The sequence below is a fragment of the Suillus subaureus genome (genome assembly GCF_016647635.1).
Source record: "Suillus subaureus strain MN1 chromosome Unknown BJ212scaffold_64, whole genome shotgun sequence".
Lineage (NCBI taxonomy): Eukaryota > Fungi > Basidiomycota > Agaricomycetes > Boletales > Suillaceae > Suillus > Suillus subaureus.
Window position 1 is genome coordinate 107025 of NW_024538620.1, and position 26585 is coordinate 133609.

A 26585-nucleotide genomic window follows, 5' to 3' on the forward strand; every position below is an offset into this window, starting at 1 on the left:
TCACCTCTTTCAGTCCAGCGCGTTCTAGCTGGACCGTCAATTGCAAACAATCATTTCCGAGTCTGACCTGCTTGCGCCACGATATTCAACGGATGTCAAGGACCAATACACCACAAGACTGTGCTTGACCTTCGCACCGATTCATTCGCTCACAGACAGCTACGCATTGCATTTTCCAGAGTGCGATGTCGGCGAAATATTTGAATATTATTTGCAAGAGAGGAAGAGAAAAAAGATAACAGCAGACGTAGTGTACAGACATCTCTTAATGCCCGAGTTCGAAGGTAAACGGGTTTCTTGTTCGTACTGATGATACAAGGTCCGAGAATCCTAAACTATCACAATCGAATACCAATGTTGACATGAACGGCTTTAACGTTCGTATAGCTAAACCGAGTATCATTAGTGCGGCGTCATTTTGAAGGATATCAGCTTACTTTTCCAAAGCATACTCGCTCAGTTCACGACCAATTCCCGACTGCTTGAAGCCTCCAAATGGCATTGATATTTCAGTCTGGTTGGCGCAGTTTATCTGCCAGGCGTTATTACACAAAAACGCGCATGATGAGACAACGAAGCAACGAACCCATGCAGTGCCTGCTTCGAGAGCGTGTGCAACGCGGATTGCTCTGTCGATATCCTTGGTGAACACCGATGCGGCAAGTCCGTATGATGTATCATTAGCCTGTTCAACAACCTCTGGAAAGTTGTTAGGGATACGGTGATCGTGCAACAAGAACAATCTTACCGTCTTCGGTCTTGAATTTCATGACGCACGCAACAGGGCCAAATATCTCCTCTTTGACGATCTTCATGTTGGGCTGGCACTCCGTGAAAATTGTTGGCTCGATGAAGTATCCCTCTTGGCCAATCTGCTTGCCACCCAGGTGTACCGTAGCACCATCGTTCTTGCCGGAGGTTATGTATGCCATGATACGCTTTACGGGCGTCAAAGTATGTTTTACAATGAAATCGAATAAACAAACCTCGAACTGAGTCTTGGACACCTGTGGCCCTTGGTACGTGTCGGGTGAAAAAGGATCGCCAACCTTGATCGCGCGTGCCTCCTCTGTGAACTGATCCAAGAACTTGTCGTATATGCCCTCTTGAACAAAGATACGGGAACCTGCAGAACAATTCTGGCCGTGGTTAAAGCTACAACGACGATGAGAACTAGCATAGGTAATGTGAAGGGGACAACATACTAGATACCGTGAATCGCCCACTTGACTGCTTGCTCCAGGTCGGCGTCATCAAAAATGACATTCGGGCTCTTTCCGCCAAGTTCGAGGGTGACAGGTTTCAAGTTGCTCTTCGCAGCAGCCTCCATAATTTTCCGCCCCGTCAGAGTGCTGCCAGTGAATGCGACTTTCTCGATAAGAGGGTGCTCGGAGATTGCCTGTCCTGCTGTTGGACCATATCCGTTCACGATGTTGATGACTCCTGGAGGGAAGCCCGCCTCCTCGATCAGGGTACAGAAGAGCAGAGCAGAAAGCGGGGTAAGTTCAGAAGGCTTCAGGACGATAGTATTGCCGGTAGCCAGCGCAGGAGCGATCTTGAGAGAAAGAGAGAACACTAGATAACGTAAACTGTAGTCCCGCACGCCCTTTGAATCCACTCACTCGGAACATTCCATGGAATAATTTGACCCTAGGCATGAAGTGAGATCTCATTCAAATAGCACTGAGAAAGAACCCCTTACCACAACACCGATGGGTTCATGTCTGGTATAAGCTAGTTTGTTCTCGTTTGTCTAGGGCGGAATGAGTTTCACTGATGTGAAAGAGCGGAAAACGGACCTCGATAGTCTTCCCGTTGATTTTGTCAGCCCAGCCAGCATAGTATTCCATGACTGCAATAGCTCCTTTGTTGTCTCGACCGTACGCGGTATTGTAAGCCTTTCCTGCAAGGTAGTATGAGCTGCTTCGTTAACTCAAGAGTGGCGGCGGTGCAGGAGTACGTACCATTAGCAAGAGCATCGAGAGCAGCGAACTCCGCAATATGCTCCTCCATTAAAACGGCGAGCTTCGACATGAGCTTTCCACGCTGAGCTCCAGGAACTTTCAAGCCCCATGACGTCTTGTAGGCTTTCTTTGCTGCCTTCGCGGCAATGTCTATATCGGCTTTCGTCCCGGCTGCGATGGAAGTGACCACCTTGCCCGTCGCTGCAAGAATAAGTTATGAATCATTTGTGACGAAAGAATTCGTACCAGGATTGACAACACTGTACGAATGAGACCGACATTCGGGTGTACAAGGAAGACACTCACTCAATTGTGCCACCCTCAACAGGGTCGACGAACTGTCCGTTTATGTAGAGGCCTAGAGGGATCGTAACAGTCCCCTTATATGCAGGGGTATCGAAAGTCTTGATGAATGTGGATGGCATTACGAGGGAGTTGTGAAGAAGTGCAAACGATAACGGTCAACCTGAGCACAGTCTACGCTGGGCTACTTATAGCCTTAGGAGTGATCACGCTGGAAAACGGGCACATGAACAACTAGAAATGACAATTCTCATGAGAAGAAAGGACTATACATACCGTTTCCCCGTCACGGTGCTCCGATATTCACTTTTGTTGATATGGCGAACCTTCGAGCTAAATTGGCAGCGCGGATAAGCTCATGGCTTATGTTGCCAACGATTTATCGATAAAATGATCATGTTATGCATTCAAAGTGCTATGAATGTGAGTCACTGCGACATGCGTGTACTACTAGGGATTACCAGTATGTGGGGTTTTCGGAGTCGGACTTCAACGCCATGGTTTGCTGATTCATCTTCAAGTTAGCTCTTGCTAAACGCTTTGGCCAACCTCAAGCAGTAACAGCTCTATCTTATCTCGATATGTAGAATCTGGACCATGAGACGAAGTCATCGGCTAAACACTCATTGCAAGTCGCAACTATATTCACCGCTCGTCTGCCCTTCATTGAACTGCATTGCACCACCATCCAGCGAGCTTCCCGCAGCACTGGACTCACTAAACACATCCATCCGGTCGATCTCGAGCAGTTCTTCCGCCTTGCGATCTTTTCTCGTTATAGATTAAACATACTTGCTGGACATCCTGACCCAAAGCCGCTGTAACACACCGCAAATCACTGCCTAGGTGTTGATCTTTCGATTAACGTCTCCGTTTGTCATCCTTGGAGACGATTATTACCCATATGATTTCCAAGCGACGCGCTAAACCCGAGTTCTTCCATGTCGTCTCGCAATAAGTGTCGTATATCTTTCTTTTTCATGATTCGATCCTGATCAAAATGCCTGGTGATCCTCGATGGCATGAAGGTAGTCCCAGGTTACTGTCCGGGGTGCTGAATATGACTCCCATGAACGTCGGACAATCGGGCGTCACGGTCACTGTAACCGAAAGGGTGAGGATTCTAAAAGTGAGGGAGGAGGTCGCCACCGAAAAGCTCCAGGAAATTATCATTCCCGCCAAACCATTTTCCAGGAGCCGTCTTTTTCTCGCAAAACATGAAACGCTGCACGACCAGATATTTTTTATGCGACCCCTGCCTACAATTTGTCAATAGTGGTCTAAAGGACATGAGGCTGCGTGAGGATCCTGCCCTTCTAGTCCCCATGTCTCCTTACGACCAGATGGAAGTGCTCTTTTCTTGACCTCTTCAGGATTGCTTCAATTCAGACTTCACAAAGTGACTTTCGTTCAGACATAGAGATGATGCGTATCGTAAAGGTATTCCTGACTTTTGCAAACGAAGTAAGGTAACAAAAACGTTCATAAGTACACGACATTACTTAATGCTCACATAGCATCCACAGCCAATCTGATGCAGATAGTATGAACCGCCTCCGTTGCCCCAGGCGATGTATGGTCATCCAGTGTTGTCAAAGATCGAGCGTTTATCATCCAGGCGCATGAGACTAGACATCGTAGCATGCTGCTTCAGCATGCAGACCCTCCAAGCGTTGGGTTCTATAAGGTCAACGATCATCTGCCCACTATTAATGACGCTGATCCAGAATATCAGATAGATCAGCAAAGAAGCTAAGGTAGATGACCACTCTAGAGAATGGATTGGTTACGGTGTCGCAGCAGATACACGACATCCCTCACTTCACTCAGCTTCCCCGATGGTCATAGATTACACATTATTATCCTGACACTACATCAGTTACAACAGTATGATTCGGGTAGTTATCTTGACCGAAGACAAGAACTATGCCACATATTCAGATGCATCTGTGGTTCCATCCACACGCTGGATGTATTCTTTATCCAAGAGCTCGTCGATCACCTGAAAGCCAGATCAGCCAAATATTGCAGCGACGAAACAATAGTTCTGACATTCTTGATATCAGGAATTTTAGGGGCGAATCGTTGTGAAAGTTGAGAACCACTTCCTGAATCAAGGGTTGGATCCTCAATGTCTTGCATGCCTTCATTATTCGAACACTGGTAGCCTGATGTGCGTGTTTACGGTCTGTCTTGACAGTCCGAGGCAGCTCTGAGCTCTCAGCCTCCACCTCAGCCTTAATCGACCGGTTCAAGGAAATACGAGTTTTTGCCGTAGGGCCTGCGTCAGGAGTCAGGAATCAGGACTCGCAACGGTGAGAAGGCCCGTAATATGCCAGGTGTAGGAATGCAAATTTTCACGCAACTATCGAGGTTACATTGATATTATTTAAGGACTAAGGACCTGCATCAAGCTGTCGAAGGCATAATTCTTTAGACTCGTAGAAGGAACGACACCGCTGAATGCCAAATTGGAGGAGTAATCACTAGAACACCTACTAGTACCCTCACGGAACCTCTGAATCCAGTACCAATATTCAAGGTTCGCCCGCTCTTTGAGGTCTTTTACCACTCGCGCCGTGAACAACGCGGAAGCATAGGTTCGATAAATGGTGGTAGAACGGTGAACCCAGAATCGCCACCAAATGACAGGTGGCAAGGAAAGCAAATGTTATGCTCAGATAAAGTTGGACAGTCTCAGAGTGAGATGAGAACCCCGTGAGCACGATGGCTGATGATGAATCATGAATTGCGAACACGCATTACGAGGTGAACTGCTCACCTATGAGCAAAAGCACCACTGATATGGTAAATGTAATGATTGGCACTGCCAAACCCAGGAGGTGCCAGAATATTCTCCAGCGCCTTTCAATTATGATCTGTGGTGAGGTTAACTCTGATCTGCCACCTTGACAATGGACAATGCGTACTTCTGCAGCACTACGTTTTTGAAAAAGGATTCCAGAGGCAGATACCTTCAGCTGGAGCAATAGCCCAAACAACGAGAAGACAAGCGACTCCGCCAAACAGGCGTAAGATACATGAGACGTGTAGTCGACCTCTGTCACAAGTGGTGGATTTGAGGAGATGAAAACCGCCGCAGTGGCGAGCACGAGTCCTTGCTGCGCAAGAACACATTAATGCGATCGATTTGAATGAATGATACCCATCATCGACCTACCACGGTGCTCACTTGATTGAGCTGTGTCAGATATTGACGATGGAGCTCTTCCCAGTTGTTTCCTTCTTTCAAGAGGGCGTGCAACCATTGCAGATCGCTGCGCCAGGTGAATATGAGGCAGCATATTTTGAAGATATGCCGCGAAATAAAGGATTTTGGAACATTCCACTTGAGTGGAAATTTGTCGAAAAAGCTCCCATCAGCGTGTAGCCCTGATGACTGTGAGTATTCACTGACTCCTCGAGTATCCTGACTTGGGCTGGACATGAGCAAGAAGGTGGTAACCGACTTATCTGACTCAGGAAGAATTGCGAGGATATATAGGGCTTATGCTGCCTCGTGTTGATTGCGCCTGGGACATGACGGCACAATACCACTTTATTTCAGTCTTGAAGCACCAAAAATTCAAATGTACGTGTAACTTACCTCCATCACATGAGCGCTAACAGTTTTAGGAGGAGCGGCAGATGCTAACTGTATGACTGCACAGCACTACGATTCTGCCCCAAGCATCTCTGAAGGGACAGGCAGCGTTTCAGAAGGAACAAATTATGCTCATAACTTTTATGCCTTGCGAACTTGGAAATTTCCCGGGCAAGACTCTGTAAGTACCAGCCTAAGTTCAATTCGGGGGAACGCAATTTACACGCACCGTGCAAGCAAGGCTCGATCCTCGGCCCTGAACGCGACATAAAAAGTTAAAGTGGGATCACCTATCGTCGATTGAGGGGTTGCTGAAGTTCCCGCTAGAAGCGCCAGCGCTATTTTCCTGGACAAGAACGGAAGTTACGCACCAGGCTGAACCGAGAACGTAAATCTGATCGAGATTATAATGAATGGACAGTGAGGGGAATGGAAGTAGAAAGGCATGCTGATGGCATGTACATTCGGAGGTAGTGATAAAATCCTCAAGGACAGAAAATAAGCGCGCATATCGTAAAAGAGGCCGAATGAAGCGAAGAACCCTTTCATCCTGTGTCCTCGACGTTTGTCACCGCGAACGCCCCACCATGCAGCTGCCCCAAAATTTTGAAGTGAGGGCAAAAGCACGACGGACAGTAGGTTAGCATCGACGGTCGCATACGAGTTAGGAGTGATCGTGACATGCACCCAGTGATGATAATGTCTGAAAAATTAAACCTATCAGTGCAATCGTTGTTGAAGTGAGCAATGAAAATCGCACCCGCTAAAAAGAAGCATTAAAGAGAACAGCCAGCATCCAGCGTTTTCGTTTGAGTTCTTGCGTCTCATATAAGTTCATTTTTGCCGCGAATATGATTTTCCAGGGGGTGGATACTCACAGAGACAAACAAATGCAGGAATAGCCCGTACAAAGCAAAGACGAGCGACTCAGACAAACGTACGTATGGAATGCCCGCGGCATAATTCAGGATAAGAATCAGAGCCTGTAAGGTGGTGTTGAAGCTGCGTTGCATATATGCATACACCATCATGCCCAACACGTGCACTACATTACCAAGTGTACAGTTAGCGCACCCTGGTGCACAACCCCTTCGTTTGGGATCAGGATCTCACCCATCGCCGAGGAAAAGGATATCTGCATAATGAATCGTTGTAAAAATGAAGCATATTCATGAAATATTCCCAGGTAGCTACGTGTCATTGAGACAACGAAAGGCGCAAGGCTGGCAACGTTGGAAGCAGCGGGAGTCTCAACAGGGTTGGATGCCGAAAAGACAAAGTCGAACCGTAAAGGAAGGCGTGAAAATGCAAATTGTCCGTATGGTGGGTGGTACATCCGATGCGCCAGAGATATGGGTCCAATTACAATGTCACTGACGGGTCAGGACTCAGAACCTACAGCGGATTTCGCAGTCGGCGGTCCACAGACATGCTGCAGAGCTCCTTTCGAAACCGAATAAGCAAGGAGTTCCTGTAGGGATGATTTGTCGTACGAGTACTATCAGGGTATGGATAAAAACGCGTCAGGAGTCCGCATACGTCAAAATGCATATCCAACATCTCTTACATCCTAAAGACTGTGATATCATCAACAGAAGCCACGTCCTTGCCCCGTGCGATATCATTGTGATCTGACGCGATCATCTCACACTCCCCACCACGCTGTTGCGCTACTAGCAGAACTGTCCAAGGCGAACGTTTGTCATGAACTCTCGCGAGTCCAAATCAATGGGCTTGTGATTTTGAAGAACTTGACCGTTGGGCGCGATTAAAGGATGTCTGTGAGAGGAAGGGCAGGCTGCAGTCGAATTTGGCCGTGCGTATTGAACCATCAGGAGCGACGACGGCTTTTCTACTACTGGGTGATCCTGAAGGCGCGTTTGCATCGAATGGCTGCGGAAGTCACGCCCCTCGTCGAGACAAGCGGGAAGGAAAACTATGAACGCAAAATCTGGCGCCAGCGCAGGCAATTATCGATATGGGCCATGGAAAGCTTGCCAAAGAAGTACGAATCGTTGTCAAGCAGGTAAACAACTACACACCAGTGACGTGCATTACTCGCCGCTCGAAACAAGTATGCCCGATATGTGGTAGCGGAGGTTCCACAAAGACGCAGCGCTTAGCGACTATTCGGGTCTCATGGTGAGGAGGTGTCTGGTTACTTCGTCAACCTGGATACTAGCAGACGCATATTATTTCGAGTATGTACAGAATCAAGATCCTGAACTTCTGACGGGAATCGAGGCAGTGATGTGAAACAGCACGCTGTGACACGTGACTACCCTTGTCCGATTTTTGCACTCCCAACCCGAGCGCTTCAGCTGTGGGCCCATCGCATAATTTTCTAAAATAACTCCCTCATTCCATGACTTTACCGTCCAATTGCAAAAGAACATGTGTTTACACGCGGCTGATACCATCACGCAGCATCACAGTCTATTCTGTCACCGCAGACCGGCTGTCTCTTCGGTTTTCGTCGCCCTTTGCAACTTGCACATCATGAGATCAAGAAGGGCTGAACGTTCAAACGATCGCTAGGCGCCGATGAGTTTCCTTCCGGTATCGATGCATACGGGACTTGTGTCTCTCGAGCAGCAACTAATGCATATGACCAACATGCACTTGTCTGCCTGGTTTGCCACAGGATAACTTCCCGGATGAGCTTTTCATGGTCCATATCAATGTCATCTACACCGCAGTTTTATTAGGCATCTTCGAGTCAGCACAGCAGTGGTCGAGTAATTTCCTTCCCACAAACGACTTAGACAGAAAGACCTTGGACTGGCAGGCCTCCATTAACACATACGCAGAAAGAACGACTGTTCAACGTTCGTTCGTCTTTATGGTCCACTAGCTAGGGAGACCACGTAAATTCGAGGCGAGAGCTTAAAAACTTATGCGGTAGGAAACAAATCCAGCCCCTCACTGGCTCATTCACCCTCAACACACGAAGCAAAGCACAGGCAACGCAAACTCAAGGTTATTGTGCACCTGCACCCTCAATTAGTTCAGTAATCGCATAGCCTAACTAGTAGCTGGGAGGTTGACCTAATAAGAAGGACGGCCTCGGTCATCGTGGCTAATGGTAGCTCCCTGGCTATGACATCTTCTATGACGAAGACTTCGATGACGGCACTGGCTAGGACAATAAAAATGTGCGTCTTTTTCCTCGGCCGGTGTCGACCGTGCTATTTTGTATGAGGAGGAACGTCCAATTTTCTTGAACTATAGGTTTGGGTAGGGGAAACTGGGCAGCCGCCTTCCTCATAATTGGGTAGGGTCATTAAAATTTAGTGTACTTGTCAGACGCGAATATGAGAAGACACTCCACGTACTAACTTCATTTAGGCAAGTTAGCGTAGAAGCAAAACAAAAATAATATTTGTAATCGCTAACATTGTCAGTCGACGAAGACAACTCTTTGTATCGATATCAGCAGTGAGCAGAATCGTACATACTACATACCTGTGTCACTGTTATTCTCCTTGTGCATGGCCTTGTCGAGATGATAGTAGGGTTGGAGCCTTGGAGGGCGCTGATACGAGCGGGTTAAGTATCGCAAATATGTCATGAATATTAATATTATTGCACACAGGCACTGCGGCAGCCTGAGAAAATCAGTTGCGAGTTCTTGAGAACCACTTCTAATATTGGTGGAGCTTAAGCTTCAAGTTTGCGCCATGACATGGCAATCTTGGTGGCCCATGTGGTAGCTGCCCAACGTTTGATGCGCGAGTGGCCGTGACCATGTCGCTTATACTTGAGAAACTGCAGTAGAACCGAGTGTCGAAGCTGATCAGTAAAATAACATCACACGCCCTCCCGTCGCCACCCCGCCATGTGACCTTGACCATACTCATTGAGCAATGTCTCTCCAATATTCCAGCGGCCAGGGTGTAGGCCACATTCTCCTTTGCAAGCTCGATGCCAAATAGAAATTGACTTTGCTGTGGAAAATTGAAATGCGGACCTGTCAGCCGAAAAAAAAGCATGGGATGTGCCCATCAACGGCAGCCGAGGAACTAATTAAAGTGAGTACTTGGTGAGTACATTATTTACTTATTTACATAAGTGCAGAGCTATACTTACGCGCGGGTGATATGTAGGTAATAAGTATCTGGGCCTGCCCAGCCGTAAGAGGCGGAGGCTTGGCGGAGGCGAGGAACGGGCATGCCGTCTCGGTTCTCACAATTCTTGCAAGTTTCGGCGTTTAACTGCTAGTCCTATCTTTGTGTCCCACCGTGTTGAGGCTATCGTGAGCAGCACCGGTGGATTGTCAACTATAGGTGCAATGGTGGCAAAACGGACTAGTTCTTCTAGCGGCGAAAAGGAGCACTTGGACAACTCCATAAACAACTCTGTTTGGCATGAAACAACCTTTGATTCACAACGTGAAGATCGCATGGTCAGTCCACGCGATGCTGACGACGGCCAAACGGTCCAGTACGTTGACCGCGATGAAGCACGACATCCGGAAGTCGCCCAATATATGCTGCCCTCGCGAACACCTAGCACGTCCAACTTCGAAACGCCCCTCCTCCCTCCAGATTCACCTCAGTCCAGACATACCCCCACACACTCCTTATCCCACAACGCCAACCTGAACTACATATCCTCTCCCTTGAACCCCAATCCCCCCACTTCGTCCCCAGGTTCTCCTCACGCCAATTCGCGTTATCGGTCGCAGTCTCGCCAAAGCATGCAATTTAATCGCGTGGCTTCAGAGGACTCCCAGGTCCTCGCTGCACCCAACGTAGCCTCACTGTCTTCTGGTCAGCGCGGTGCAATGATACTATATCGTCTCGGCGTAGGGGACAACCGTAGTCCATTGGTCCCACCGAAGCCACTCCCTAAACGCGATTCAGTCTTCACTACAGGCTCAGGAGATTCCGTTTTCTCACTTTCGTACGACAGCAAGTACCCTTCTGGTGCTTGGAATACACGTGGTGCTCTCGTACCCTATGCCTACGACCCATCCCTTGACGAGCCAGATGAGGATGATTCCCTTAATGATCCTAATGACGACGCTTTCAAAAGTAGTGTCTTTCCCCTCAGAGGTGTCCTCAACGTTTCGGTGCTCTTCCTCCTCATTTTGGCCCTCCTCTGTCTCTTCATCATCTACCCGGTTGTCAGTTATTTTCACGATCGCGCCCAGAAAGATGCGATTGCAGGCAACGCGCTCGTCAATGGAACCGGCCAGATCCCGTTTCTGTGCGTCCCCTACTTCTCTATTTCGCTGTTCTATTTTCTTTCGTGTGATATGGACCACTTGACTGACGGTGTGCCTGTCCAGATTCCAAATGGCACAGCTCATCGATCCTGATACGCCCAGTAGTGCTGCGACGCGGACAGGCTTTGATGGCCTCCCTTATGAGCTAGTCTTCTCGGATGAATTCAACACACCCAACCGCACTTTCTGGCCTGGGGATGATCCTTTTTGGGAAGCCGCAAACATCTGGTACTGGAGTACCGACGATCAGGAGTGGTATGACCCCGCCCAGATAACAACAAGCAATGGGTACCTGAGCATCGTCATGGACCAGATCCCCGAGAATGGCTTGCCTTACCGGAGTGGCATGCTCCAGAGCTGGAACAAGTTTTGTTTTACGGGCGGCTATATCGAGGTGTCAATCAGTTTACCAGGGCCGAATCAGGAGACACAGGGTTATGTGAGTGGCTGTGGCGCTGAGCATGCCTCTCAACAGGATTGGTTCGGGATGTGTAGTACTAATTAATGGATTGATATAGTGGCCGGGTGCATGGACGATGGGTAACCTTGCACGTCCGGGATACGGCGCAACTACAGACGGCGTTTGGCCTTACTCGTGAGTTCAATTGTTTGAGCAACGATTCAGGTACTAACTCTACTTCAGCTATGACTCCTGTGATGTTGGCACATTCCCGAACCAGACAGAGCCAGATGGTTCTGGACCAGCCGCTGCTCTCCAGTCAAACGCCTCGAAGGCCAAGTACAATTATGAGCTATCATGGCTGTCGGGACAGCGCCTCTCGTAAGTTATACCCGACTTCTTCAACTTTTATTTTGTATTTCCCCCGCCTTACTAGCGCACTACCCACTGTTCTTGCTCAACATTGGACACACACACCACTAACACTTTACCCAGGTCATGCACCTGCCCAGGAGGAGATCATCCCGGGCCATCCGTGAATGTCGGCCGTGGTGCCCCTGAAATCGATATTCTCGAGGTCGAGCATAATAAGTTGGGCTCGGGACAGGTCGTCTCGCAGTCCGCCCAGTTTGCGCCCTTCTCGCACGATTACATCTATCTCAATGACACCCAGGATGAGTGGTTTGTCAACACGCCTGATATCACAAATGCAAATAGTTATCGAGGGAGTGCAGTGTGAGCACCATTTTCATTGTGATTTGTGGTTGGCTGTTGTTTCTTTGGAGACTAACATATCTTCTGTCACCAGTCAACAAGCAGTATCTGCCTTAACACTTCTTCCTGATGACATTTTCCAAGAATCTGGCGCGCAGTTCACGACTTTTGGTAAGCAATTTTGCGAGCCCCATCTCCTGGTTGTCTGACGTGTTGCAGGCTTCGAGTATTGGTCGGATCCCTTGAATCCTTCAGATGGGTATATCACATGGCAAACCGCCGGCGTCGAGTCCGCGCGTGTTGGTGCCGCAGCACTTGGTCCCGATCCGTTGCCAGATGGCACAGGCATATCGCAGCGACTGATCTCTGTAGAACCAATGGTCTGTCTTCATCTTTTCCCGTGTCATTCTGCCTGACGCATCCATTCTACTAGTCCATCATCCTCAACTTGGGTATATCACGTGTGTTCAGTTTCCTTCCTCATCGAAATACTCACTAACGCTCTTTCCAGCGGATTGGCAGACGATTGATCTAAGCACGATGATCTTCCCTGCTGAGATGCTTGTTGACTACGTTCGTGTGTACCAGCGGAAAGGGCAGACAAATGTTGGGTGCAGTCCCACAGACTACCCTACGGAAGACTATATCAACCGGCATATGGATTCGTACATGAGTTCGTCAAACTTATCGACTTTTCAAAGATGTTACTGATGGATGCCACCACCAGATCCCAACCTTACGTTGTGGAATTATCCAAAACCGCAAAACAGCTTGGTGCGTCGTCCTCGCGTGTTGACCGATGTGGCGGCTCACCTTCCCGATTTATAGTATTCTGGCGGGTGCTAAGCTAACTCAAGCTGTTTTCTGAATCATCCTCCTGGTTCAGCAGGACCTATACTAACTTAACCTTATCTCCTCACGCAACTATTACTTATACTGGCCAGGGACTATTTCACGGCTTATATCCTATTCATCTATCCATTACTTACCCAACCAACCATACACTCACTCACACAACTAGACATTCGCTTGCATAGAACTTTGGAAATGATGGGCGTTGCACATCATACATACAACTACATTCTATGGGACGGTTGTTGGCACTGATGCTACGATTGTGCGATTTGGGCATGGATGGCTAACTACAAAAGATCATATTCACCACGGTCAGCATGTTTAGCAATGACGGGGGAATGTCGTATCACCATCTGGCGAATGAGTGGGGTTTGGAAGTGTTCCTCAGTGCGAATGAACACTACGTGACTTAATTGAAGGTGTGACGTGTGCGATTGATGTATGCCAAAATTAGTCTGTCTTCCGCCAGCAGAGCAGACCAAAGAAAGGTAGTCGTATGACACAACTATGGGCAGTTCGAGTATGGTGCTCACCCTGGTGTTGACAGAATTACGGCGCCATTTAAAAATACACTTGTCAGCACTTGATTTCTTTGCCTTGTCCGCTCATTTCAAAGTGGTTCAGCAATCTCAAAAACAGTCTCGACATACATATAAAAATAGCTGGAATTCCATTGGAACATCGGGTGTAGTAGACATCGATTCGGCTAGAGTAGAACCGTGAGACTCTGACGGAAAGTTTGAGCCCGCAATCTGATAGAACACGAGGTGTTCTTAATTGACCTGATCGACACCAATGCGGACCTCGGTCGAATTGACAAGGTGGAGGAGGGCATCACCTGATTTTCTAATGAAGACAAGATCCTCAGGACTTCACGACAAGAGTTTCGATATGGATTGAACCACAGGCACATGTAAAAGAAGCAAGGTATAAAGTGCCATGGCACCAAGATAGAATGATGCCAAGTTGTTGGGCACGCACGCGAGCACGCACACGGCCAAGTACTGTCACATGGACCAAAGATAAGATCAGTGCCTAGGGTTGGAGCCAAGACCCAGAACTATTGTGGGCGGTTATGGGATCCTGTTTTTTGATTAATATTATGGGCGCGTGCCAGTGAAAGGCTGATTCAACGGAATCAAGAGTTTGTAAAGTGACAATGACATGGGAATAACCGCGGTGTTCGCTGATACGCTCATAAATCTAGTGTACCAATGTAATGATGGAAAGACTCAACTGCTCATCGTTTTGACGATGAAAGGCATGCGGATCATATGGCAGCTGCAAGATGAAGTGTAAAAACACGTGTGCGGAAGTTAACCGGACGAGATCAGTCAAATTGAGCATAAATGCTTACATAATGAGCTCTTTAGGAACTAAGATGTTGCACATCATGATCTTGGTGCCAGCACAGCTGGGCGATGAATCGATAACTTCTGGGCCGTTTGCCTTTATAAAAGCCACGACATGATTACGCGCCTTAGGTCTTGGCTTCGTCGTTTTTACTCTCCGCCCTCTCCCACCAGCAGAACGGCTAATATCCAGGATGGCAGATGATGATTTCGTCGCGGGTCTTCTTGCCCAAGCTACTCAGCATAGCGACCCTGTTTATGACTCGGAGAAAAAGCTCTTTGAGAATACGGTTGCTGATTCTTTGGACAACGATGTCGACAATATCCACGAGGGCATGCAATTCCCCACTGCGGAGGAGATGCTCACTCTCAGACGTGTATCCGATACAATTCCATGGAGTGCATATCGTGAGCTGTCTCTTATGCAAATGTAGCAAATTGAAGTCGACATTCATTTCACAGTGATTGCTGTTGTGGAACTGGCGGAACGATTCTCTGTGAATTTATCTTTTCGTCTCAAATCGTAATCGCTCACTTAACATGCTTTTTAGTACTATGGTATGTTGCACACGTTGATCGTTATTATATCATGCCAATCTTCAAAACGTCACTTTCAAAGGTTCTAGTGTTGTTTTCGTAAGTAGAACTTTTATCACTCGCTAATGAATTAGCTGTACAAATGTCTATCTTTGCAGACCAACTATATCCAGCAACCCCTTCCTCCTTTCTCCCGTACGGGTGCAGGTGGTGCAAATGGCCAATCTGGCGCCCTTGGCGCCGGTCAACAAATGTCTACAGGCCTGACCACGTTCTATCAGTTCTGGTTCGTGCTCTTTTGCCCATATCTTGTTGTCAGTCTCTTGATCGTGATTTCATCTAGGGCTTACATCTGTCCAATTGCTGGCGCCTATATTGCTGATACCTACTGGGGTCGTTACAAGACAATCTGCTGGAGTGTCGCTGTTGCCATGTTGGGCCACATCATTATGATTATCTCTTCAGTTCCTGGCATCATCGGCAGCCGTGCATCACTTGGCGTGTTCATCCTATCTATGATTGTCACTAGCACTGGCACCGGCGGCTTTAAATCGAATGTCTCCCCGTTGGTTGCAGAGCAATATCGGATAACTAAATGTTACATTGCTGTGACTAGTACGGGTGAGCGCGTCATTGTTGACCCGGCCATGACCACTACGAGAATCTATATGGTAGGCCGAGTTAAACGCACACTCCAAACTACTACTGACACCACCCGCAGTATTTCTACCTTTTTATCAACATTGGTGCTCTTATTGGTCAGATCGGAATGGTTTATGCTGAAAAGGTACGTTTCAAAAATAAACTCTGAACCTTCTGATGCGGTGCTCTAGTTTGTTGGCTATTGGCTGGCCTATACATTACCCACTGCAGTTTTCTGCATCTCTCCTCTGGTTCTTTGGTATGGTCGTAATCGTTATCACAGATCTCCGCCGCAAGGTTCGGTTCTTCCAGCCGCGCTGCGCATTTGGCGGTATGCCCAGCGCGGACGATGGTCGTGGAATCCTTATAAGACAATCAAAAATCTCACCTCCAATGACTTCTGGGAAAGTGCCAAGCCTTCTAAGCAGGTTGGCGAGAAGCCCAGATGGATGATCTTTGATGACCAGTGGGTTGACGAGGTCCGTCGTGGTTTCAAAGCTTGCAGCGTCTTCGTCTGGTTCCCGCTTTACTGTGAGCTCTCCCCACTCAACCCCCCATATCGCTTCCTTTGTAGCTAATTTTACGCCACACAGGGCTCTGCTACAATCAACTTAACAATAATTTGGTCTCACAAGCTGCAACAATGACCACCAATGGCCTACCTAATGACGTTCTGTCCAACCTCGATCCCTTGGCTCTCATTATTTTTATCCCGATATGTGATTTGGTGGTAAGTATCGTGAAGGAACATAATTTCCCTGGTCTTATTATGACAACCACAGATCTATCCGGCACTTGCACGTGCCGGCATCCGGTTCACCCCTCTAAAGAAAATCGCTTGGGGCTTCGGCACTGCAGCCGCATCGATGATCTGGGCTGCCGTTGTGCAGTACTATATTTACAAGACAGACCCTTGTGGGCACTACGCTGGAACCTGCGTGGACGCAAACCAGAACCCGCTTGTTTCCCCCCTGAATGTGTGGATTCAGAGTGGCTCGTGAGTAACTTTCTCAAGTGTGCACCTTTGTGAATAGATGTTGATAGTACATATAGATATGTGCTCATCGCATTCTCTGAAATTTTCGCATCGATCACGGGTCTCGAGTATGCATTCACCAAAGCACCGACGAACATGCGTAGTTTGGTCATGTCTGTGTTCCTCTTCGCGAGTGCAGCCTCAGCTGCCATTGGCGAGGCTTTCGTCTGTATGTCGTCGTCATTTGTCGTCGTCTGCGAACGTACCCTCACATAATTGCAATAGCACTGTCGCTAGATCCACTGCTCGTATGGAACTATGCCATCAGCGCTATACTTGCGGGCGTTGGTGGCCTCCTATTTTGGATCGTCGTTCGTAAGCTCGACAAGGAGGAGGACAAGCTCAATAATCTGGCCAATGGGCACTTTGTGGACGAATTAGGACTCAGCCCGCTGTAGGCGGAGTTTGAAACGCGCGGATGGCAGACTCTGAACGCGTCCGGAGTCCGTAACCACTGTAAATCATTGTCCAATACTGTCAATGAATTCATGACGCTCTGGAAGATTGCCAAGGACCAATGAGATGCTAATGCGCCATTCACCCAGGTGTTTTGTTCTGGTTTACTCTCATGGCTTGTGACAATGATATTCTGCCGTCCCTTGATCGAGCGTACGGTTTGGCATTTCATTCAAGTACCAGTTATAGAATCCGCAGCTGCGTTAATGCTTTGATGGATGTCAGTTAGGGGGCACCTGTTTGAAGTGAGGGTCCCAGGCGCAGCATCATACCAGGACAAAAGTTCAACTTAGTACTTGTCATTTCGCCAAAAACAATACTGCATACGAAATTGCCGACCGTACCAGTGGTTCATAAACTACCTCTCGCCGTCCGAGTTGCTCCTAGGTAACCTAAGTGTCGGGACTGAAGACTGAGCCCTCATCATTCCCAAATACCATCAATACGCTGTGAGCCTTTCAGTGGAGAAGCGGGCGTGTTTTAATTCGGCGCTTCTATCAACTTGCAGCTTCTGCGGGGGTAAAGTGCAGAATATGGAGGCAGGTAAGGTCTATATCCATAACATAAACTTCAACCTACTGCAGCCCGGAATCAGATCACGCTGGGTGCAACATCGCTTTCTACAAAAATACGTCAGTGATGTGATATTAGTAAGAAGATGAATCTAGTACTGACAAGCCGTAAGAAAAACTATTGATAAAAACGGAAACTGACCGCCAAGCCATGAGAAGTAGAACGAGATAATGACGAAGACGTCATGATGTTGCTGACAGAATCTGCACCGCATCAGAGTAAGTCGTAGGATTGGTGTGTTGCTATAAGCGGTGCCAGTGAGAATGCCATCAAGCACATGAGCAAATGATACGAGCGCAAAGATGTATGAAGGTGTGGTTGCATAATTTAAACTGGTTGCAGGAGAGGTGGCGTCGTTAAATACACAGCAATCGTGGCCAAAAGTAATCCACACTCCACATGAAGTAGCACGACCAGTAGAACATGGGCTACCTCGAAATTATTGCTATTGGTTTTCCCTACCACTTGATTCATATGCATGTCCCATTCTTGGTCCAACGACAGTCGGCGAACTGAGATCAGACAAAGGCCTCAAAATAACAACTGAGGAAGAGGACCAAGGAGAGGATGACCTTCCCGTGAGAAGGGAGCGGTTTGGTGAAGGTCGCATGTGCATGGATAGCGACCAAGACTGGCCATACGTGCATATAATCGGAAGATAAAATACTTACATGTTCCTGCGACCCACCAGGGACCAGAACGCTGGGGTCAAGACCAGCCACCAGTGTGCAGGGGGTCAAACGGAAGGACTTGCGCAATGTGTTGCATCGTTACAAGTTCGGCTCACCATTGCGACTTGACTACTAGCTCCAACTTCTGGAATTGCACTTTGCAGTAAGGTAAGTGATATGTACGGCTATAGTGCCGTGACCGTGATAGTCAACTTTGACTTACCTTCAATAGGCTGCTCAATTCTTGTTGAGTCGAATATTGTGAGCCTCATAACTTGGCAAGTTCAGTTCGGACCATCATGGGTTTCTTGTCCACTGTAGCTACTAGCGGTTGGCCAACTCACACGCCACGATCATACTTGTCGGCGCTCCTCGAGGGTGAGCGCTTCTCTTCGTTGTTGGCCCACTGAGTCAAATGCGTAGCGCCATTCCGACTTGAAGCTTTGACAACGTGTATTCGGCGTGCAGCGCACATGAGGAACAAGTGCCAGGCTGCAGCCACTGGCGGGTCGTGTCCAGTAGCGGTGGCGGTGGCGTGGCAATGGAATAGTTTAGGTAAGAAACCAGAGACAAAATGGAAGAGAACTTTGGATCAGGCACAGACCACAGTGTTTACACTAGGCATGCATGGCAGCCTGGCTAGATTTGAATTCAACCGTCACGCTGGCGACTGGCCGCATCCCGAACAGTTCGGTGCCATCCGACGAGCTCTATTAGAGCCTATAAGCCACGTAACTGATGTAAGCGACGATATGGCGATTTCCTGATCGCATTCGTGCTTTCAGGCCCCGAATCTCATCATACTCTCGGAAAATACTTATCTATAACCAACCGAAGGCATGCAGAAGTACATCTTCTACAGCCGGTTTTCATATTGTGCCAGTTCTCACTAGTCGCTCAGCGCCTCTAGCTGTCGGCTCGACAAGTATGGCCATCTGAGAACCAGAACTTGTCAAATCGGACTCATCTGGTGCAACCTCTATCGATCTGCTTGCGTTAGAATGCGCTGCGCTAGCGATTCGGGGAGTTGAGTCACCTGGAGATCTCGGTGAGCAATCGGCTAGAGTTGAATTTATGACACGCCATAAGTATATATTGAATGCGACTAATACCCTCTTCTAGACACGTATCCGAGAAGAACGGAAAGTCGCGTATCTGTAGTTTTGAGTACGCATCGCATCATGGAACTGATGTCTTGCCAACAGCAACTGTCGTCCCTTTTTCACGAGTCGTGCTTCGTGTCGATTTGGGGGAGAATCGATCCGTTTCCGTAGAGAGAAGCTGGTAGGTTTCGCGACAGAAGTTTATTCCTTCTGAGCTGAAAGTAGCACAAGGATTCTTGGGGCCAGCATAAAACCTGGAGCGCATGATGCCAGTCCACCATCGAAATTTTGGATCCTGTCATTCGCACCGTGACAACCATGGGTGTTGCGGATTTTTCATGCCTCACACTATGGTCTCTACTTCTTGGCATTATGACCCATGGAATAGTTGCGTTCAATATGTTATCTAACGACAATGTGAGGCGCGTGTATTTTTCTTGATCCAAACCACTCATCCTTCCTCCATTAGCTGGCCGTGTAAGTGTCACATGTATGTTATTTACGAAGTCAGATACAAATCTTCAAATGTAACAGCTACTGGGGCCAGAATTCATACGGAGCCATCAATCCCGATAAAACAGCTCACTGGCAGAAGACACTTTCATACTACTGCATGGTCAATTGCCTTTTTTCTAAAATTTCGAGTCGCCGCTTGACTCCAGGTGTCTCAGGACAATGTCATTGACACCTTTCCAATTGCCTTCCTTGTCGATAGCTATGCGGGGGGTAATCTCCCGTCGATTGACTTAGCGAATGTGGGTAATCTGTGACCCTCATTCCGGATCATGCTGACACTAAACTGATGTGCAGATCTGCAACTCAGGCAATGCTAACTATTTTCCAGGCACTGACTTGCTAGATTGCTCTTTTCTTGCCTCGGACATCCAAATGTGCCAGTCCGCGGGAAAGGCAGTCACCATCTCGCTTGGTGGTGGAACAGGAAATATCCAGTTTCAAAACGACTCTCAGGCCGCTGCTTACGCGCAAACAATATGGAATCTTTTCCTAGGTGGAAAGAGCAAGACACGTCCCTTTGGATCTGCGATTCTTGATGGGTCCATTGGTTTTTTCACATCTTTAGACTTGTTCTGAACGCATGGCAGAATTGACATGGACATCGAGGGTGGCTCGCAAACAGGCTATGTCTCCTTTTTGACTGCGCTTCGGAAACATATGAATCGAGGCAAGAAGAAGTGAAGTTTATTTTTTTCTGCTGTGAGCATTGTTTCATATTGTTTGCGCAGATATTATATCACTGCTGGTAAACTGAGACGCTTTTCATTGACATTCATTTGATTTTCATATTCGAAATTTACTCCAGCACCTCAGTGTCCTTACCCAGACGCATACATCGGAAATACGCTCAACGTAGTGGAATTCGATGCAGTAGTATGTCCAATTCTGTCCGTCTTTTTCCTGATTGCCCGCTTTTTTGGTTGATAACCACTCACAGACAACAACTATTGCAATCTACGGCATTACAACAATCGTAAGGTAAGTTACGATGTTTCTGTCCAGTACCGTTCCTCAATAAGATCGTTGAGCATAGGACTGGGACTTTGCTACTTGGTGTGTACCAACGGGGGCCAGTTCATGTCTTGCTTCCTAATCCTTATTAGGGACGATTGGGCAAACAGCGTCTCACCCAATCGTGACGTCAAGGTTTACATTGGCGCTCCCGCGTCATCTGGTGCAGGATCTGGCTATGTTAGCCCCAAGAGAATTACGTCAATAATTCAGCAGACTCAGTCCAATTACTCTTCCTTTGGAGGGGTCATGTTATGGGATGTATCAGACGCGTACGGTGCGTCGAGCCTGCCCTGTCTTCATAACCTTCTATAATTCTACTGCCTCAGCCAATCATCGCTACGACAGAGCAGTCAAACAAGCTTTGAGATCTGACGTGGATCTGCTCAACAAACGAAGCCGCGCTCAATACCTATCAGAAACGCACGATATCACCCATGACGAGGACTGATAGTTATTCGTACTTGACTACATACCTCCCCCTCCCCCCATCGCCAGGGGTACCACGTCCTATATGAAATTGTTTGTTTCCGTATGTGAATATAAGTTGTAAATCTCTCCCTGACTGTGCTCTCAAAAGGTCGACTTCTGAGTCGTTTCAACGTCAGTGGATATCCTCAGGTATCCGTAGTCCTCGTCGATAAGCGATGTCAAATTTGAGGATCACAATTCACATCAGATAAACTGGCTTATTCATAATAACTACAGGCGTCCTAACCACGAATAAAGTAAATCTGCGTGTGTGATTGATGCTGCAGCACTGAATCCTCATTGCCTCCGTCGGAATCGATGTCGATGCTTTCACCATTGGCTTCAAGTGGAAGTTTGCAATGGTAGTATCACGACCTTCAAGATCTGCGATTGTTATCACCTTCACCATATTTCTAAGGTCCAAAATCTGGCTGAGGAGGCTTCCAAAAGCATGATCGCCGGCCTTGTTATCATGAACCAGGATGAAAGCCAGTCAGGTTTGAGCCTTGTCGTATGTGAGCGAGAATTTCGACCTAGTCACCATCGAGTGAGTTCGACAACTAAGAAGGAACTACTAGCCGCATTCTACGACGGTAGCGGGAAGTGCGGGTTGGGGAGTAACACAGTAAAAGGCCATTAAATCCCATCTGACGCAAAAGGCGGTTGATAAGCAGCCTGCGGGAGCGAGACTTTGACTAATTCATTGTGCATATGCGACCCGATCGATGATCGTCCCAACGTACGTTGATATCGAACTGACAGTCAACAGTGCAATTCCATGCCGAGCATGTGCTCTGATCTTTCATACGATGACCACTTCGCCATCCAAAACGTGACTCAGTGGTTATGTTTGGAGACTGTAGTGGTCATCATATGATGTATTTACCTGAAGGTACGCTCCCGTGTCTATCCAAACTTCGCCCAATGGATTTGAGAAACCATTCCGACAGGACATACTAGAACCTGAAATGATGAACGTTGAGGCCTGGGGGATATATGTATGTAGTTCGCTTTTCTAACCGTTCTAAGAATGATGTGTGACTCGGGCTCTCAGAATGTCAGAGACTTGATCCGGATCAACGTCTCAGACATGACGGGACTCCCAGCGGAGTTTAAACCTATTGACCATGCCATCAATAAGTGCTTATGCATATGACGCACCAACGCACCCGCTGCACCTGCGGCGGCGGCGCGGCGCCCAACATCCAACATCCCGCCATTATTGGAATGCTGTGTTCATGCTCCACCTCAACTCTGTCCATTATCAGCCCATCCACCTTGCCCGCGCAGCACCCTTCCAGATGTTCCCTTTCTTGTCAGCTTCTCTCTGCAGCCATATGCATCAGCAATTGGCATCGTTCTTGATTATGCAGGATGTGGTACTGCATTCCTCTGTCGCAGTGACCGGAACGGAAACTCGGGAAAGCCAATGACAAAGGTATGTCCTCACTGTGTGGTTGATTGATGTTAGATTGACACAGTCTATAATAACATATTTATGCATCAAATATACTATAACTACTGTATAAGTGTGATTTTGAGACATCGTGTGCTTTTAAAAGCTTTACAACGTCCATGGGAGTAAGTCCTTGGTGCTGTTGCAGACAGTGAGCGGGAGCGGCTTTCATACTCCGCTTGGAGGTGCCGATTGGCTTGCTGTGTTCCAGACTGAACTCTGGCCCAAACCAGCCATTTCAGAGATGTCCTCCAGATTCTCAGGCCCGCCTGATAGGTGGGACTGGGATAAGTAACAGGTTTGGATCTTCAGCACTTCTGCCATGACCAGGCTCCTGTCGCCGAGAATTTTCGGAACAGACCTAAGTAGATCTAGGTGTCAAGAGCTTCACCGAGCTCACGCGTTGTGATTCACGCTCGACCGGCACGATCACCCTGACCAAATTTAGAGGTAGTACCTATTGGTTTGTTGATTGTACCCGACCACCCGATATACATCGACTCCATCAAGCACTCGGTGCTCAGCCCAAGTGTGCAGTCCGAGAAGATTGTTTTGATACTGGCGGTCGTAGTTGGCGTTTCCGCAACACCTCTACATACTTCCATTATAGGTCCTATGAAAGCATTCCTCGGATCTTCCGATACGCGTCGGAAGTATTTCGTGGGCATACCATGTGCTTCAGATGTTCGACTTGCAGTGGGTTCGGGTTTGCTAGCAGGGAAAGTACTAGGCTTGATATACTTAGCTCTGACGACCAGTTGGCGGTCCCGATCTATACTAAGTCACGACGCGACAAAGAGGATCTTGTGGATTTCCTGAGGTACGTCGCCCTTTCCTCGTGTATTCTTGGGGGAATTCACTAGAGAAGAAATCCCTTATCTGAGCACCGTGGAAGTCACTCCTCCAGTGCCATAGCCAAAGGCGCGTCAAATACCAGATGGTATGTTCTTGGATGTTACAGAGGTAACGAAAATTTAGAGGTGGCCCCTATTGGACACTCACTTGGCTGCAACATGACTCCAGTCGTCCACGAATTTATTTGGTCGTATCACATGGATGGTTAACTAGAACTCCATTTTCATCCAATTGACATGCGACTCAACCCCTGTATGAGCAAGGCTCAGCTGGCCCGAATGGTTCAGCTTTGTTGTTTATCGTCAATATGGGAGCCACAATCGTTGCAGTCAAACTGCCATGAAGTATGTCCCTTTCCGTATCAGGTTCGTTGAGACTTCTATCTGCCATCTCATCCGCATTCCGTGCTGCATAAAGAGAAAGTGGTATTGTACAATAATATGTTGTCGGCCATTGATCCCTATTCCGTCACTGTTCCACTGCAACAGAAATCATCGCGATGTTTTCCAAATCCCACCTGACATGTGCGCTGTTGTTCTGTTTCGTCACTCGCACTATTGCACAATTCGACATGTCATCGAACCAGAATGTCAGTTAGCCTTTTTCTTTCTTGACGCGTGATTGACAACTTTGACTAGCTGGCTGTGTGAGTGGATCACGAGTATGGGACGCATGTCTCCGTTACCAACGATCTGGTTGCAGGTACTGGGGTCAAAACTCGTATGGAGCTGTGAATCCATCCGATACTGCAAATTGGCAGCAGCCCATCTCTTACTATTGCAATGTTGGCCTATTTCCATATTATACTGGAAAATTTACCTCACGTCTTAATCGCAGGACACCGTGATCAACACTCTCCCGATAGCCTTTCTAGACGAGTTCTACTCAACAGGAAATCTCCCGTCCATCAACCTTGCAAATGCAAGTTCTCACTTCTGATTTCCGGGACCTGTCTAACCCGTCTGTAGACCTGCACGAGCCCTGTTTTTTCAGGGACGGACCTCCTCAATTGCTCATTCCTCGCATCGGATATCGAATATTGTCAAGCTGCAGGAAAAATCGTCACAATGTCGTTGGGAGGAGCAACAGGTTCTCCCGGCTTCACAAATGACACCGAAGCAGCGGCATATGCCCAGATAATTTGGGATCTTTTCCTGGGAGGTTCGAGTACTACGCGTCCTTTCGGGTCCGCTGTTCTGGACGGGTATTGATGCATCAACCCCTTGAGAAATGTGCGATCTGACACTGAATCTAGCATCGATATGGACATCGAAGGTGGCTCTCAGACTGGACTTGTATCTTTCTTGTCTGCCCTTCGCACCTTGATGGATGGTGGCAGTAAGCCGTACGTCGTTCCACAAGCTTTTTATTCGCTTTCTAACAGCCTTTACAGGTACTACATCACTGCGGGTTCGGTTTCTGATGCTTTACACGATGACCGTTACTGATACTGTGAGACTTTTCAGCGCCTCAATGTCCTTACCCCGATGCCTACATTGGTACTACTCTGAACGAATTTGGATTTGACGCTGTATATGTCCAGTTTTGTGAGTGATATTTTTAGTTTGAGTCTGCGTCTCACGCCCTTTTAGATAACAACTATTGTGGATTGACGAATTACGACAATACGAATGTAAGCATCCCATAGGCCGATTGTTATCATTGGCTAAAAATGCGAACTGTAGGCTTGGGACTTTGACACATGGTATATAATCTCGTTTGACTGGCAGAATTTTTCTTGGCCTAACCAAAGCACAGGGACAACTGGGCACAGACAGTATCGCCCAATCCAGATGTCAAAGTCTACATAGGTGCCCCAGCATCATCGAGTGCAGCTGGATCCGGATATGTCAGTCCATCGACGTTTACCCCAATTATCCAGGAAACAATGGCCGAATATTCATCTTTTGGAGGCGTCATGCTGTGGGACGCGTCTCAGGCGTATGGTAAAGTGGTTATATACTACTTGTATACACTTGTGACTGAATTTGCTCTTCAGCAAATGACAGATACGACATCTCTGTCAAGGATGCACTGTTAGGTGGTACGTCTGCCCCTCCGCCGACGACTACAATTACGACTACGACCACGACTGTGCCTACTACTAAGACCACAATTGTGTCGACTACTTCCACAACGAGCACCAGCACAACATCAAGTGCTTCTCCCACAACAACATCTGGAACTGGTTCCTGCGCTGGTGTGGCAGCATGGCAAACTGGTGTTGCGGTGAGTTCAATTACATATTGGGCAATTCTGGGAGTCTAATGGCTCTACTTAGTATGTTGGAGGTGACGAAGTCACATACGGGTGCGTGTACAAGTTGACTTGCGCTCATGGATTGGCACTTAACGTATCACGTTATAACAGCGGGGATCTCTGGACCGCGAATTGGTGGTCGGAGAATGATGTTCCGGGCGGTAAGTGAAAGCCTCTGGTGTGACGCTGCTATTTTTGCTGATACCATTTGTAGGTGCTTCCGGTGACTGGGCGAACGATGGCGCATGTGTATAACCATTCTGCCTCTGCGCGCTTTTGTTAGGTGTAGAGGTCGTTGCCGTTACTGAACTGCTCTAACCCAGCCTAATATCTTCTACCTATGTACAACAAATATTTATACTACGCAGAGCTGTCTTACATGTACCATTAGTTTTCAACATTGATGTAATTTTCTTGCCTTTCTTGCCTTTCTCGAGTAGTTTACAATAAATTTTTACAAGCACCCTTTATCTGACCTAATTATATGCCTCGTGTGCATTGCTTCGTCCCCCCAAGCCTCGGTTAGCGCTGCGAAGGGCTAGATGTGATTGGTCTATCATACGCCCAATATGAAATT

At 47.8% G+C, this 26585-nt stretch overlaps 8 protein-coding genes across 8 annotated transcripts; 6 read left to right on the top strand and 2 right to left on the bottom strand.

Moving 5' to 3' along the window:
• Positions 1–338: 338 nt before the first annotated feature.
• Positions 339–2389, bottom strand: BJ212DRAFT_1486942 (aldehyde dehydrogenase domain-containing protein; the record flags this gene model as incomplete). The annotated part of the gene is made up of 12 exons (XM_041341197.1): positions 339–387; positions 438–532; positions 587–699; positions 749–938; positions 987–1155; positions 1206–1575; positions 1623–1650; positions 1703–1753; positions 1800–1903; positions 1965–2165; positions 2211–2224; positions 2271–2389. 12 exons carry the CDS (start codon positions 2387–2389, stop codon positions 339–341), a joined length of 1503 nt encoding a protein of 500 aa, XP_041186688.1.
• A 1389-nt stretch (positions 2390–3778) lies between these two features.
• Positions 3779–5715, bottom strand: BJ212DRAFT_1549110 (uncharacterized protein; the record flags this gene model as incomplete). The annotated part of the gene is made up of 5 exons (XM_041341893.1): positions 3779–4269; positions 4370–4548; positions 4767–4838; positions 5050–5389; positions 5461–5715. 5 exons carry the CDS (start codon positions 5713–5715, stop codon positions 4192–4194), a joined length of 924 nt encoding a protein of 307 aa, XP_041186689.1. The 3' UTR covers positions 3779–4191.
• Positions 5716–7646: 1931 nt separating this feature from the next.
• On the top strand, positions 7647–8886 carry BJ212DRAFT_1304502 (uncharacterized protein; the record flags this gene model as incomplete). Its single annotated transcript, XM_041333623.1, has 4 exons — positions 7647–7897; positions 7971–8013; positions 8516–8699; positions 8777–8886. The coding sequence occupies 4 exons, from the start codon at positions 7647–7649 to the stop codon at positions 8884–8886; spliced, it is 588 nt and encodes a 195-aa protein (XP_041186690.1).
• Positions 8887–10657: 1771 nt separating this feature from the next.
• On the top strand, positions 10658–13043 carry BJ212DRAFT_1284933 (beta-glucan synthesis-associated; the record flags this gene model as incomplete). The annotated part of the gene is made up of 10 exons (XM_041331857.1): positions 10658–11082; positions 11165–11540; positions 11620–11696; positions 11745–11882; positions 11997–12236; positions 12310–12386; positions 12435–12595; positions 12649–12676; positions 12727–12888; positions 12943–13043. The coding sequence occupies 10 exons, from the start codon at positions 10658–10660 to the stop codon at positions 13041–13043; spliced, it is 1785 nt and encodes a 594-aa protein (XP_041186691.1).
• A 1573-nt stretch (positions 13044–14616) lies between these two features.
• BJ212DRAFT_1449868 (POT family-domain-containing protein) lies at positions 14617–17035 on the top strand (the record flags this gene model as incomplete). The annotated part of the gene is made up of 11 exons (XM_041338765.1): positions 14617–14830; positions 14885–14935; positions 15042–15058; positions 15118–15245; positions 15303–15630; positions 15681–15746; positions 15793–16132; positions 16195–16331; positions 16384–16598; positions 16655–16806; positions 16863–17035. 11 exons carry the CDS (start codon positions 14617–14619, stop codon positions 17033–17035), a joined length of 1821 nt encoding a protein of 606 aa, XP_041186692.1.
• Positions 17036–19408: 2373 nt separating this feature from the next.
• On the top strand, positions 19409–21541 carry BJ212DRAFT_1395543 (glycoside hydrolase superfamily). Its single transcript, XM_041337179.1, has 12 exons — positions 19409–19621; positions 19672–19857; positions 19952–20056; positions 20112–20195; positions 20251–20495; positions 20544–20633; positions 20685–20701; positions 20762–20833; positions 20894–20934; positions 20990–21009; positions 21060–21244; positions 21297–21541. Exons 2-12 carry the CDS (start codon positions 19759–19761, stop codon positions 21416–21418), a joined length of 1080 nt encoding a protein of 359 aa, XP_041186693.1. The 5' UTR covers positions 19409–19621; positions 19672–19758; the 3' UTR covers positions 21419–21541.
• Positions 21542–22413: 872 nt separating this feature from the next.
• On the top strand, positions 22414–23186 carry BJ212DRAFT_1395562 (uncharacterized protein; the record flags this gene model as incomplete). Its single annotated transcript, XM_041337180.1, is given in 5 exon segments — positions 22414–22436; positions 22468–22471; positions 22489–22836; positions 22933–23030; positions 23061–23186. A coding segment is annotated over 1 exon segment (271 nt), but the record flags the coding sequence as incomplete, so codon positions are not given.
• A 749-nt stretch (positions 23187–23935) lies between these two features.
• Positions 23936–26500, top strand: BJ212DRAFT_953858 (glycoside hydrolase superfamily). Its single transcript, XM_041344438.1, has 14 exons — positions 23936–24338; positions 24388–24395; positions 24452–24533; positions 24587–24670; positions 24718–24953; positions 25005–25094; positions 25143–25159; positions 25216–25296; positions 25342–25382; positions 25435–25454; positions 25508–25695; positions 25749–25978; positions 26031–26169; positions 26223–26500. The coding sequence occupies exons 1-14, from the start codon at positions 24249–24251 to the stop codon at positions 26261–26263; spliced, it is 1347 nt and encodes a 448-aa protein (XP_041186695.1). The 5' UTR covers positions 23936–24248; the 3' UTR covers positions 26264–26500.
• Positions 26501–26585: the final 85 nt, after the last annotated feature.